Genomic DNA, 14,902 nt, shown 5'->3' with positions numbered 1-14,902 from the left:
GTATGCTTTTTATTTTCCTGCAGACAAAGGGGGAGCTGATATTTTCTCCTCACATGGAAGTGCTGCAATCCGCACTCTTCTATGATGTTGTGCCAAACACATGGACTAAACTAGCATATTCATCCACATAATGCTTTACCCACTGGTAAGTACCCTACAGTGGTAGGGCTCAGCTTTGTTCCTTCTTTTTTTTTTTTTTTTTCAAAATTTGTCCTAATGAAAGTCAGTTTTCCTTTCAAGTGGGTTTTGTAGAAATGCCAAGCACTTTGCTGAAGGTTCCATCACCTCCCTTTGTCCCAAGTACTAGGGGTGTTCAGCATCTTGCAGGATTCCTTTTCCCCTAGCCTGCCATCAGCAATAGCCACTTGCAGGTGGCTAGATATGGATAAAACAGGCAGTGTTTTTGGAAGTTCTTCTGATATCTCATTGGCAATGTATGCTGCACTATGCCATTACTTGGAGCCTGTGTCTGACTCTCTTGTGCTCCTGACATGTAATTTGCTGTGGCTCATCAGAAGTTTAGATGCACCAATGAAGATGGTATCAGATAATTTGCATTTAAGAAGCCATCAGCTGTTAGCAAATTTTGGCAGATTCTGAAGGTGTGTTAACATGACTTATTGGTGATGTTCAGGTTTCTCCCCAAGACAGCAAGTTTTACAGGATTGAGCATACTCACATTCTCTGTTGCCAGCAACCTGTCTCATGCTGATCACCTTCTACAATTGATTTTGGACATACATTAGGGAAACAACAAGTTCTACTGAAATGATGACCTTATCCTTATGTAAGCTTATACTTTCTGGTGACTCCAGGCACGTACTTTCTCTGTAAACTAAAGGACTCCTGACACCTGAGACCTAGGTTTTTTGTCTAAAAAGAAGTAGTACGTATAGATTAAGGAAGAAGCTACTGATGCTTCTCTTTTAGTTACTAATTTTCTCCAGTGGTCCAGATAACTCAACATCTGGATACAGACAGGACCTTGCACTTCCAACAGTGGTGTCTTTCTGGATTCCATCCTCAGTCCTTTGACAGGTAAGCAGTGTCATGGTTGTAAGTTACCAAGCATGTGGCTTCACTGCCAGGCTTTTTTTTTTTAACTATTGGTGTTAGTTATGTTTGTGATGCTGTTTGGAGAGTTAATCACAGTTTAAAGAAAAAGATAAAAATCACCTTAATATCAGAATAACCATCTCCTGACAGCAGGGAGAACAATCCCAACTTGTCTTCAGTCTACTCAGAAGCGTGAAGACAAAGCAGCTAAGAAAATAAAAGCTTGAATTTCATAGTTTAAAAAAGGTTTAAGAATGCAAGGTTTTCTACCCTTATTATTTAACCAATTCAGTGCATATGTAATAGTACCATTCTGTTTTATTCCTTAATGCAGTTACCAGGCTAAGGAGAAAAATAAATCCATCTCCTGATCTTCTTTGTGTAGCTGTTGCCACAGTAGGGGATAAAAAACCTTCAGCAGTGTACTGATACCTCACTTTTTGCCATGATCACAGCCTGAATTTATTCTGAAAACCACAGTGAAGCTACAGGAGAGCCTGATTAATAGTGCAGCTCAAATTCTGCCTGGTCACCAACGGCACTTCACTAGCCTAACAGAAAGGTGGCCAGGAGCTCCTCACAGAACACTGGCCAGGCCACCATCATTCCCAGGAGATGGGCAGTGGAAGCTCAGGGAATGTGTACAGCCCAGATGCTCCAGCACTTCTCCCTGTACTTGGAAGGAGAAGGGGGTGGCAGCATGAGGGCTGGCAGGGAGCTCCTCTTTGCTGCTCATGTTGAGGCCTCCAAATAGTGCTTTTTGTGTCACAGGCATAGAGAAATCCTCATTGTATTTTATTTATTCTTTTATTGCCTCTCTCCAAGCTTTCTGTTCCAGGTATTTGTTCCTGCCAGAGCCTGGGGAGATGCAAGGACCATACAGGTTAGGATAGATGTTAGCACAGGCTTCTTCTGAAGGGGAACCCAGCTGGAGAGGTGTCTCTGAGCCTAGACAGCATTGATGTGGTCTCACTCTCATGATGGGGAGGGGAGTTGGCTTGTTTTGTACTCTGTAGAATGTTTTGATTCCCAACAATTGTCTTCATGCAGCTTTTTTGCCTTACCTCAAGTAGTGGCCAAAGGAATAAAAAAATTTAAAAATCAAAACCAAAACAAACTCAGTCTCAGGTTTGAGCACAACCAGCCCAAGAAGGGCAGGTTGACAGTTCTGACATTAAAATTTCTGTCTGGATATTGAATTCTTGAAAGCACTATTTTTTTTAAAGCTGCAATGCAGAGCAAGAACAACTGGCCTTTGGATAAGGTGTGCTTGACTGCAGATGTTACCAAAAAGACCAAAGAAGATTATGACCATCCACCAAGAGGAGGAGCCTCTATCTGTGTGCTTTCCATGGAAGGTAAGAAATAAATTGCTTGATCTCAGTAGCCTAGTTCAAGGACTCTAGCTTCCAATATTAGGTAGTTAAGTAGCATCAGGAGTTGGACTAAAGAGTTGTGACTCTATGAACAGCTCCAAGGAAGTTTAGGAATGGTGGTGGATTGTTGGCATTGGTTCCCTGTGACTTTAAATTTCATACCAGCTCGGTGTCCTACTCACTGACTATACTTCCTGCATTTAAATAACTGTTGTGTCTGAACAAGGTCTGCACTGTAGTAAAGTCACAGCTCTAATCCAGTCGAGGTTCAGAAGCTTAAAGACTATCCTTGAGACTGTAACTTTCACAACACTCATCATCTAGAAATTTTTTGCAGCTCTTAGAGGTGCACATGTTGCACATACTTACCACATGTTGGTAACAAGGATCAAGTAATCTAAACAATTGCAGTTAAAAAAAGAAACAAATAAAAACACCAAAAACCCCTACAAACTATGCCCCTCCCAAAAAAAAAGCCCAAACTCAAGCAAAAAAACCAAACAAATAATAATAATTAAAAATAATAAAAAAAAACCACCAACAAAAAACCACCAAAATCACACACGAACAAAATAAACAAAACAAACAACACACAAAAATTGTCTTTTTTCTGTTTTTTTTTCTTCCACCTTTGCAAACCGTTGACAGTTGTAAATAAACAGATCTAAAGAACTCTGATATTTTTTATTTGCTATGCCATACTACTTATAAGCCTTTGGGGAGACATACCAAGAAGCAAGGAAGTACTTGAAAATCCCTGTATTAGCATGAGATTTAATGACACGACTAGGTGGGCAAAGTGTAAGAATTAAAAGAAATTTTTTTCATCTGGATTTTTAATCAGTCAGTTATTGCAGTAGCTATAATGTGGTTGTAGGCTGTCCCTGAATAGCAATCATGTTCATCTTTTGAGCTGCAACCTCTCTTTTAACAACTTTCAGAGGATAAACATCATACCTTGTTTATTTGAATCTGTTGTTTTCCTGAGACTGAAGCATCTCATTTAGGAATGCCAATTCAGGCCTGCTGTCAAAATGAGATTTTAGTTTTAACTTAGAAAAGCTGTAAACTGAGTTACAGCTCATTAGAGGAAAGGTGAATGACTCTAAGAGGCAATTAAAGAAACGTTGTTACTTGTACTCTTCACCAGACCCACATATAATAAAAGGAGAGCAACACTTTTGGAAGGGAGTTGCTCCTACAGAAGCTCCAGCTGGAAAGTCAGGGTGAGAGAGTGAAGCAATGACATGGATGTCGTTTGACTGTTGCTGTTTGAAATGGTGACATGCATTTTTCAGAGGACTATATTCAATTCAAGGGTAATACTGTACATTTCCCCTCTGGATATGAGGAAAGTATCACGGAACTTTCTGACTGAAGTTGTGTTTGCGATAGTATTTGCATACATAAAGTTTCCTGTCACATAAATCCTCCTAAAATGCACAAGCATTTGCAACATTTTATATACTAGTTTATGTTAGAAGAACATACAACAAATCCAGAAGCTTCAGAAAGTGCATGGCCCTTCAGCAGCTCAGAACTCCTCTGTCTTAACTACACCCAAGTACCTGTTTGATACCTCACACAGTACAAACACATGCTAAGTGCTCCAGTGTAGTTCTCCACCTTTGGGTGGAGAATTCATCATAAACTAGTGGAGAATTAGGGGAAAATTTGAGCATTTGACTTTGGCATGAACATTCATATTTTAAGTCCCAACTGTAAATACTTTCCCTGCTTTCAATAAAAGGGCGATGAAGCCAAGTCCAGTCCAGGCAGATGCTACATTCTGATCTTTGTATTCACACAAAGAGGTGATGCACAATAGAATAACAACAGTCAACACTAAATCTGCATGTTCAAACGTAGCTTTATGGGTTTAGCCATTGTTAAAAACCAAATTATTTCAGTCTTGCACTACAGAACACTGTGTAGACCATGTGCTACGTTTATTGCAGGCACCAGGTGAGACATCAAGCTCAGCTCAAGGAATTGACTTAACAATGCCAATCATTTTCTTAAAGGCAATCCCAGTGGATCAAAGGGAAACTAATAATGTTTATGAATGTCCAGTTTATAAAACCAAAAGCAGAGGGCCAACTTATGTTTGGACTTTCAATCTGAAAAGCAAGAAGTCAGGTAAATGGGTTCTGGCAGGAATAGCTTTACTTTTGGCAGTTTAGTACTAACCTCTCAATAATACATGCTGCTTTCTCAATCTGCCTTGTAGTTAAAGAAGATAAACATTTTTCACAGTCAGCTGGAGCAGGAGATTTGCCTCACAAAAACACAATCCTTAGTGTAAAGCTTATGTGCTCTATGTTGTTATTTCCTCATCCATCAGTGTTGTGTTCATGTGTTCCTCCACATAATGATTATTGATCATTGTAATGGCAAGCACCACTACACCAGCTATGGGAAAGTAAACGGGAAACATCAGCATCCGGGTGTAGTTTGACTCACAAAATACTCCTCTTTAGATTAGTCTTTATTCTCTCTACATAAAATCAAACTTATATCTTACAAGAATTTTAACATATTTTAACATGCAATACAAACATGTTGCATTTAAACAAAGTTGTTTGAAAGCCTGGTTGTACAAATGAAAAAAAAAAATCTAAGTATGAACTGTAAGGAAAAAAATTAATCCTCAACTCTGATTTAGACCAGTTATAACCGCTGGGTAGATGGTTCAGGCAGCAGGTGCACTACACAAAAACTGCTGGTTTTACTGGGATGACGTTTAAAATTTTATTTTATATTTTTAAAGAAAAACTCTTCTAGTTTCATGTTTCGGTGAATAATTGCACTTTGGAATAAAATAAAAAAAAAAACAATCATCCTCTCACTGGTCGATTGCATCAGCTTTGGTTGGAATATAATGGCATCAAATAAAAGTACACTTCCCTTCTTCGTAGGGACAAGTTCCATAAACTACAGGTGGATGAATAGGTTCGGAAAGCAAGGGCTGGAAAACTGAATCTTTATGGTCAAGTTGGTAGACAAGGGTGTTTTGTTTCTTTAAAGATACAGATGCTTTGAAGGTAGTTGTTGAACACCCTTTCTGCAAACTCGCACAATTATATAAATAAAAATATTGCTCAAATTGATCAAGTTCTCTATCATGTGCTCGGGTAGCTCTATTAAAAATTAACCACTCAAGGTTCAAGAGTGCCATTTCACTTAACCTATAGGTCTGTGCATGTAGATTTCTCTACCAAAACGTTTTCCTGAGAGATCTTTTGCATAAGACCATATCAATCAAAAAGTTCCCAACGCAGAAATGAATGTACTATGCACTACAATTCTATCTTATATAAAACAGAGTAATAAACTTTTGAAGTCAAAATTTTTCAACATATTAACCAGTTGCAGGCACAGCTTGGGTTCAGTGTTGTCAATTGCCATCCGCCAGTTGTTTTTGTAAACTAGAAGACATGAGAAAACAATGTTAGTGCTTTTTAGGAAACTCAAGTTCCCCATAAACAAGTGTTTCCATTATTGAAGATAACACCTTCCAAAACAGCACTTCTATACACTTCAAGCAACCAAGAGGGATTTCAAAATAGGCAAAGGCATTTCAATTTCTTAAGCAAATTAGTTGTTTACACAGATGATATGACTCACTTCAAAGAAGCCGATTTCAGCCTAGGAAAAAAAACCTGAAGTCCGAGAGACTTCATTTGTATAGGATTGCAGGATCTGCCCCAGGCCACAAGAAATCAAGTATTATTTAAGGGGCTACAACAGTTTAACAAGGAATGGCAACGAAGCATGATCCTCACCTTTCCAGGTACTCCTTGACATTGTTGTAGCCGTAGAACTTGGCCAGGTGGATGAGCATGCCGGTGGCACAGCGCCCGTCCCGCCGGCGGCAGTAGCTGCAGTTGCACACCCCGCGACAAGGAGGACAGATCCAGGCCTGCAAGGGCGTGAATATGGGACAGAGGGTAAAAACAAGTTATGAGCGAGATTATATTGGCCTTCCTGTCGCTCAGACAAACATGAGTGTGTCTTCCCTGCCATGTGACTGCTCAGGGCAAGGTTTTAAAAGCCTCTATCAGCCAGGCGGTCAACCTTGTTAAAAATTTCCAAATTCTGCAGGATTAAAGAAATCACTAAATGCTTGAATGCTTACTTTGAAGCCTCAGGTTCTCTAATGTGCTCAGAATTGATTTTCAGATAGACTAAAGTCATCCGTAATGCCTAATGATAATTCATTCTATGCTAGGCTGACTGTAGTCAACTCCCTAGAAAAAGATGGGTGCCCATTGTGACAAGTTTCTTTGGCTCTGCCTGCTGGTATAGCACAATTTCTGGAATTGAATATCCAGCTCTTACATGAAGTCAAGCATCTCCAAGGTGCTCAGCAACTGCACACAGAAGCACAGGTGCTAATACAGCAGCCACTGCCAGCACCTCAGAGCCATTAGTTTTCTGCTGTCCTTCAGAACAGCCCAACAGCTCATCTCTAAAACAGAGGTGGAGGAGAGGAGGTCTCAAAACAAGCCAAGCACTCTGTTCTGCTACGAGGTCTTTGTGTATCCATGTGCCTCATTCTCTGGCAGCAGCCTGTGCTCTCTCCTTGCTCAGTGTCCCAGGGGGCAACAAAGAAAGGGGAATCAATCCTAAGACTTCCTAAGAAGTACCTAAGGGTACTTCTCTTTTTTTCTCATATTTATACACTGGAATCTAAAACAAGGAGCCTGCTTTGCTTGCCATGTTACTGAGAGGATTAAAAAATGTTTTGGCATTTTTCTGAAAGTGGGCAGATTCCTTTTCTCAAAAGCTCTCACACTTGCCCTCCACCATCTGATAAGCAAATGGAGCTTCAAAGCATGAACATAGGTGGATGATAACCCAGGTCCAGAACCTTCCACTTGAGTTCTAAACAAAATCAGTGTCAGTCATTACAGTACTACTGATCTTCTCATGGCAAAGACGTTTAAACACATCATGTTACCATAAGCATATATTATTCATTACACTTTTGTTCCAGGCCCAAAAAATTATACTTACTGGATCAAGCAGAGCTGATTTCACATCTTCACCATATCGATTTCGAAGACATGGTCCACAAAACTGCCCTCTTACTCCTCCACAGCCCTGGTTGCGACAGATTGTCTTTGTATCTGTTGTCTTTTGTCGACACTGGTGGCAAGTACTACCCTAAAAGTGGAAAGGAGGGGAAACATCCTAGGACATCTTAAATGCTCAATGACAAACTTTCCTAATAATAAGCACAAATTTCAAACCAGAGTCAAATTCAGCAATGAAAATCTTAGTAAGAAGTAAGAACCAGAAGTTCTGTTATCATGATAATTCATACAGCAATGGCAGGAATTTTACAGAGACAGCATCCAGCTTCAGTTAGTTGCGTCACAAGTCTCAAATTACACGACCCTCATGTTGCAGTTCTGATCCTTTCTTCCACCTATGAAAAAGCTAGAACTATTCAGAAAATGACCGTTTGACTCATCTCTGCCAATACAATGAAATATATAGCAAGCTGATCTTTATGACAATCAATAGCCAAATCCAGTGAAAGAAAGGAAGAGTTCCATCAAGAACTTTGGAAAACTACCCAACCTGTAGAGAAATGTAATTTCCAGGGGGCACAAGGAATATTGGGCATCACTATTATTTAATGGTACAACCAACACAACATTTATACTGAGAATGAGATAAAAGGGATGCCAACTCTTATCAGTGGTGAGTCATAGCTATAGCAAATTTCACTTAATAGCTCTGTGGTAAGAAAGTACTTTTTTCCAGAGGCAAAAAGGTGGTGGGGTGTTTCAACCAGCACAGCCTAGCCTGACAAAGCTTTCAAGGTTGTGCTTGCATAACATAAATAATGACGAGCTGCACTCTCTCCAGAACCTCAGGAAAGCACACCTTTTAGCAAACTCCAGTGAACTACTGAGAGACTTTTAATTTCAAGCAGACAAACTGAAGAATACAGCAGCCACTTACTAGAACTTTGTCATAGATTTTGTCTCTAACAGTGACTGCAATGTTGTCCAAGTCCTCTTCAGTAATATCTTCTACTGGACGATGAGACGAGTACTTTGATGATCTCCTTCTTTTACGCACTCCACAATCCCCCTGCTAAATAAACTCATCTCAATACCTTTTGTCTGATGTCACAAAGACTCTGTCACCAAACTTGGTAACAAATTCTTTCATTTTTAATGTGTTTGCACTCCAGAGTGGGCAGACTGACAGGCTCACACACCACTGGAAGAACACGCAATAGTTTCCAAATCATCACTGCCTCTTTCTCTCCCTGTCCTCCCTAACTTTTTCTCTACTACCTCTTTTATTCTGTTTCAATGTTCTTCCTTTCCATCATTACTACTTCTACTTCCATAAATCCTTGAACATGACTTCTGCTAACTTTTTTTCTTTGCTTTCCCTGCACTCCTGCTCTGTAACCCTTCATAATCCATTTCTTCCCTCTCAAAATAAGAAACTATGATCATCTGCCTTCCCATGCTTTCCTCCTGCAATCTCCTTGCACACTCTCTGATTGCTTTCTCCCATGACAACCTCTACTGCCCTGCAAAAAGCCCTGTACTGAAGTTTTAGGTTAGTCCTGCCATAGCCAGGCCTCCCTTTCTGTCGTGGTTTTGCTCTGGGTTTTACTATCCTCTTTGTTATTTGGAAGAGAGTACTCCACTCACTATTAAGAGCTCTTTTTTCCTTCCAAATATCCTTCTCTTTGACCCCTATTCATGGATAAATTTTATCTGATTCTTAGCCTTCCCCACACCTGTCTCTTAAGACCTCATCAGTCTTTCACTCTAAGATCAGCTCCATTCTGTCCAAAATAGTCATTTGCCTGCCCAGGTTCTCATTCAGTGCTACTCCACTTTTTCTAGTGGCCAAGTTCTCTCTATAATGCTTCAGCTATGCTCAGCACTCTTTCCTACAAGAAGAACTGGTATCCAGTCTGTGTGGATGCACACTTAAAGAGTCTTTCTCATAAGAGCTAGGAATTTTCAGATAACACATAAGTAACAGACTGTAAGTAAAAACTTCTTTGTTATGGCTAGACAACACACGTCACAACCAGAGCCCACTAAACAGGTGAAAGATGAGGCACAAACACCTGGAAATAACTTCTTCTGTAGCTAATCCCAACCAAAGACTCTCAATAACTTTCTGTAAGATGTGATGTCTGGTCTAAGTGCTGGCCAACAATTTGAATGTTTCCTAATTCCTGACTACTGGAGATATCAAATTCTAGCAAATACCACACTGAGTCTCTTCAAGAGGTTTTGTTGTCTGTAGCTACGGATATGTTCCGCAAATTTGACGGCCGACACAGTAAATTTTTCCAAGGCAAATTTTTCTGGTGGACGAGCATTTCTGGTTGGGTTCATTCGACGTGCTATCTGGCCTTCAGAAAATGTCCTCCTTGGGGTTTTCTTCTGTTTCTAGAAAGAGAAGAATATTCCAGTAACTGTCCTTTCAGTTATTTGTAGCATTAAACACTAGAAATTATCTGAAAATGTCTGTACCACACTTGTAGTATCCTGAATTAATCCGTTGTTCTCCCACTCCTTAATTGTTAAGCCAAACCTCACCAATTTCTAGCACTTAAGTATTCTCCCTACAGACTATAACATTCTGCTTCTTTTAAAACACTGCACATTCATGTCAAATTCTATTCCAATTAACATCACAGAACTACATCAAAATTTAACATGTGTCATACTAAGCTAGAAGCTAGTTCTCACTGTTCTTTGGTAGCTAAATGCTCAGATTTTCCCACAATCTGAATACACCTTTGAGGAACAATCCAAATTCTAGTTTATTTTCTTTTAAACTTTTTAAATTGAAAGGGCACTATTAAGCTGCTTCTCCTAGTTCATGATTCCTAAAACTTGGAAATTCTTTAGAGGCGAAAGACATCCTTTTGATATTGTCACACCTGCCAATTACTGCGCAATTGAATTCATGCACCATAAATCCTGCATGGACACCTACCATAAGGCAGCTACTAAATCTGACGGTATAAACAAGATGCAGAAAGCAAGTCTGCTTGCTACCATACACTTATATTTTCTTTCAAAGAAGTGAAAGGCACATTACAAGGAGACAGGTTGGAAGTCAAAAACCAAGCAGATGAGGTAACTAGAATACTTCTTGTGCCCTCCCATTTCCTCCATTAAAGGTAATAAATAAAAGTAGCAGGGTTATGTATGTCTTTAAAGTATGTTTAAGTCTCTACAACATTTAACTAAAGCTAGCAAGGTGTTCCACCCTTTCAAATTCCATTTAACTTGGTTCATCTTTTCACTTACTAACCAGCATACCAGCATTTCTAAATGGGCTTTCCGAAGACATGGCTCTGCAGTTTTTCCTCACATCTCTTCTAATGTATGTGGAAAAATGCTACTCTAAAGAGAACTAGGAGAGATTGAAAGTCCTCTGCTTGAAGTTGAGAAGAGTCAGTTGAAACAACTACAATATCATTCCAGTTTGTGTTGATGTGGTTCAACGTCATGAGCATTGCTCTAGTGGGAAGTGTGGATTTTAGAAGAAAAGCCTGCAAGAGGGAAATGAACAGGATCTAAACCCAAAGGAAAGCAACTATTCTTCTTTGCTCCCACATACACAGACATATGTGTACCATCTCAATAGTCTTTCTAAGGCAAAAAATATAAAGCAGCCTCTCATCTCAGTCTTCTTATTTCTTCATAAGTTAACTTACAGAATTCTCTGGTACTTCCTGACCAGTAGTAAATCTATAAAAATAAAGTGCCCAAACCTAAAGCAAATCAGAACAAACTTGGTCAAAGTTTCTGATTAAACCCTTTCATCCTAAGTTTAACAAAAACGACTGTCACCACTAGTCAGTACCAAAAACTTACCGAAGGAGTTGAGGTGGGTGTTTTCACTGGGAACAGGTCTGGTATGGAATTCAATTCTGCCAGCAGCTGGGCAAGCTGAAATCAAGTCATGTCACATTGAAAGCTCTCTGCAACTTGCAACAAGCAACACCTACCATCTACTCTTCACATGCACTTCAAATTATCTCTAAACATATGAACTTTCAGTGCATGAAACCCTTCTGGAGGCACTTTATTTAAATGGAGCTCACAAAAGGGGTTCATTTACTCCTGAATGAGCAAAACTCTGCAGTCTAGCAGTGCTAACTTCATAGCTCCCACAAACCGTTACTGGGAACTAGAATTAGACAGAATTACATAAAATCTTGTTGAAACAGCACTAAGAGAGCACAATACAACATGGTGATGACATCCATGACTGATAAAAAGAAATTCAGTTCATATGACAGGAGGGAGGGAAGAAAAAAAGACAAGGTGCCCTTGGCAGAAGACAGTATGATGTTCCCTGTGGACTGTTTTACTGAATGACTGCTGATACACCTGTGCTTTTTGCCAGAGCACTCAGTGTCTCCTTAAGCAGTGCAGATACAACCAGTAACACAGGTACACGCTCATTTACAAAGTCATAAAGCAACCAAGCCCCACTGGCAGTTCCTGTGACCACAGCACATGCAGCATCAGAAGCACTTCAGCAGGATGATTTTTTGCACTGTGTATATGTCCTGGAGGTACATTACCACAGAAGCAGTGGCTGACAGGTCCAAAAAACACTGATTTGTTCTGGAAGTCCAGAATGCAGCTATCTTCTGAAAAGCCACTGATAGGGGGGGTGAGCCAAGCTAAAGGTCTCTTGAGACTGCCATGGCAATCAAGAGATTAAAAGCTGAGCACAGCATTTCTTAGTAAATACTTCAGTGTGGCATTTACTGAGAGCTATTTAATGTCATTACAGTACTGCACCTAGGATGACACTGAATTTTGCAATGGTTGAATTGCAAGGAAGAATGGAAGGTGAGAAGGGCCAAAGAGCAGCAAGACAAAGACAACAGCAGTGGGCGTACAAGAGAGGTTACAAACAGGTACAAAACTCAAGCAAGTTTTACACAGGAGCTGCATACCCACACACTCAAGACGTGAGCTTGAGCCCCAAGGCTGCTTGGAAGCTGCAACTTGTCTTGAAATACAGTAAAACTGAAGGAACTACTAAGGACTGAACACAAATCAGATTACACAGCAGCATGATAATTAAAGAGAGCTGGTGGCACACTGGACAATTAAGGAAAAAGCATAAGGGAACAATGAGTGTCTCACTTTTCCACACCTATGTGCACACATACACATACTTTCAACAGTTATGTAGTAAAGTGTAACTAAAAATAACATCCCAAACAACTGCAAAAATTACATTTATCATCCTTAGCAGTTTCTACCTGGCTTTCCAATCAGTAACTGCAGCAGATCTGTCATGCACTAACAAAAAGTAGAAACTCTATTCTGCAAATGACACCACAAACCACCTAAAGGGACCAGTTGGTTTTCTGACATGTTCTGAATATAAGGCCACAAAACTTGGGCATCTGTAACTTTGTTCACACTCTCATTAAAAATGCTTGGTTCAGCTCTGGTTTTAAACTTGACCAGCCTAGTCCTACTTGAGGCTATTTTAGAGGTAAATGTCTGAGTGCTGAAAGACCTGTAGGGTTTTCCCAGGTCTGTAAGATTCACTGTAAGATTTTCCCAGCACAGCACCAACAAGGATCCCAAAATTCAAGTATGCTGAAGCTAAGTACTCTGATGTAAATGTCAGAGAACCACTCATAAGTCTTACCATGGCTTTATTTTCTTTTATATTTATGGCTCTCTTAATCATTGCATTGGAACTTTCCTCCTGTGTTTCTTTAATGTCTTCTTCAGACTCTGAAGCAGAACCCTCTAGTTTGTCCGACCACTTGCAGTTTATTTCTCTTGAAAGAGGTGTGAGGGATTCACTGTCCTTTACAGGTAAGTCAGACAAAGACTGTTCAGGCACTTTTTTCTCAGATGACTTTCTGCTGGGAAACTGCAAAGCAACACGAAGGCCAAAGCTTCTTCTCTTGGGGGAAGCTTTCTTCGCCTCTTCCTCCTCTTCTTCCTCATTACCCAATAAATTAGGGCATTCTTCATCACTCAGGTCTGACTCCACTGTCTAGAGGCAGGAAGAATCCCATGTTACATTACTGGTTGTGACACACTAAAAGTAATTTTTAAATCACTAGTTCTAGACAGCAGTCTCAGCACCCAAAGACAGCATCATAAATTCACCTAAATCAACAAATTTTTAAAAGCTCACAGTACACGACTTCTTCCTGTGAAGAGATCAATACGAAATCTACATATTAATATAGTCTGGGATACAGACATGGGTGTATCCCAGAGGAAGAAACTTGCCCAGCACAGTCAATCTACAAGCAGGGGAAGAAGTTCTCATTTCTAATATGTGATGCTACATTGAATAAATCTCTTTTAAGGTAACATATTTTAATTCAGGATGAAGAAAGAACATCACAGTGTATCAGAAAAATTCCTACCAGAACAGGAGGTTTACACAGAAGAGATAGGAAAAAAGAAGTCAACGTGAACATTCACATGTAGGTGTGACTGCCTTTACCGGAACTTCTTTCTTGTTCACATGCACCTCATTTGAAGCAAAGCCTTCAAATTCTTCCGTTTCAGAGTCTTCAGTGAAAATTCTCCGCAGTTCTTCAGTGAGGTATCTGGACTGAAATCGGCCTCCCTGCAAAAATACCATCCAGTAGCTGTGAGAGACAGAGTAGTCACACAGCCACAATAAATCAGTTTTGAGGTTGAAGATGGTACCAATTCCATGGCATATACTGTGAAAGCACTTAGCAGGCAGAGCCTGCCCGAATTAAAAAAGAAGACCACATTCAGTTTCAGCACTTGAGTTATTTTAACCCAGAAAGATTTTTTTTCCCCTCATTTTGAGCACAGGGCTTTAACTGAGTTGCTTCTTGTGGGGGAAACTTTCTTCTTCATCTCTTCCTCCCCTTCTTCATTACTACCCAAAAAAAAAAACTATCAGTTTTCTTAAGCATAAATTATCATGTTGTTTTGTATGGTTTTTTGTGTGTGTAAAAAAACAAGCCTTGAATAAAAGAAAATACAAACCAAAATTACAATAAGAAAGAGCCCTCCTTTTTTGACATTGCAGTAGAAACAACTATCTCCTCTAGGCTTGCTGCAGCAGTACAGGCTCTTGGAGATGGGAGTCTGTCTGCTCCTCCTCACACTGTTACACCATCACTGAACTGCCAGATACCAACACAAATCCACAGAGCTTCAAACTGCCTGACTAACATCCCTCCACCTTCCAACTGCTCAACTCTCTGTTTTTAGTGCAGTTTATTATTCACACATGTTCTAGGTGAGACAGATCCTAAATTTCTGCCTACAGACCAGGAAGTAAAAAGATCTCATTAATACATTCGTCACAATATGCACATTACATAGCAATTATACACAATACTTTCACTAAATCAGAAATGTATTTCCATACTTCCAGTCAGAACTAGTAGAAGACCACCTTGTCAACTTCTCCATTAGCCTCCC

General features: G+C 39.8%; 1 protein-coding gene and 1 long non-coding RNA gene across 5 annotated transcripts; one reads left to right on the top strand and one right to left on the bottom strand.

The window, feature by feature from the left end:
• The first annotated feature begins 41 nt into the window (after positions 1 to 41).
• LOC126647444 (uncharacterized) lies at positions 42 to 13,128 on the top strand. 3 transcript variants are annotated; one of them, XR_007630603.1, is made up of 4 exons: positions 42 to 145; positions 956 to 1,038; positions 2,283 to 2,414; positions 12,246 to 13,128. It is a non-coding gene; the product is annotated as an uncharacterized LOC126647444 (long non-coding RNA). The 3 variants fall into 3 exon arrangements; XR_007630601.1 differs by having other exon boundaries at positions 948 to 1,038; XR_007630602.1 differs by lacking the exon at positions 12,246 to 13,128 and adding an exon at positions 4,391 to 4,463 and having other exon boundaries at positions 948 to 1,038.
• Positions 4,521 to 14,081, bottom strand: CDCA7L (cell division cycle associated 7 like). 2 transcript variants are annotated; one of them, XM_050329565.1, is made up of 8 exons: positions 13,861 to 13,983; positions 13,122 to 13,478; positions 11,315 to 11,389; positions 9,692 to 9,874; positions 8,409 to 8,543; positions 7,452 to 7,601; positions 6,218 to 6,354; positions 4,521 to 5,860 (listed from the first exon to the last, which is right to left on the bottom strand). In XM_050329565.1, the coding sequence occupies exons 1-8, from the start codon at positions 13,912 to 13,914 to the stop codon at positions 5,830 to 5,832; spliced, it is 1,122 nt and encodes a 373-aa protein (XP_050185522.1). In that variant the 5' UTR covers positions 13,915 to 13,983; the 3' UTR covers positions 4,521 to 5,829. The 2 variants fall into 2 exon arrangements, with proteins under 2 accessions (XP_050185522.1, XP_050185512.1); XM_050329555.1 differs by having other exon boundaries at positions 4,522 to 5,860; positions 13,941 to 14,081.
• Positions 14,082 to 14,902: the final 821 nt, after the last annotated feature.

Source organism: Myiozetetes cayanensis, unplaced genomic scaffold (genome assembly GCF_022539395.1).
Source record: "Myiozetetes cayanensis isolate MyiCay16 unplaced genomic scaffold, myiCay2020 scf1, whole genome shotgun sequence".
In the NCBI taxonomy this organism is placed as follows: Eukaryota; Metazoa; Chordata; class Aves; order Passeriformes; family Tyrannidae; genus Myiozetetes; species Myiozetetes cayanensis.
The sequence above is the reverse complement of the archived record's forward strand: the minus strand, read 5'-3'. Positions and strand labels throughout refer to the sequence as shown.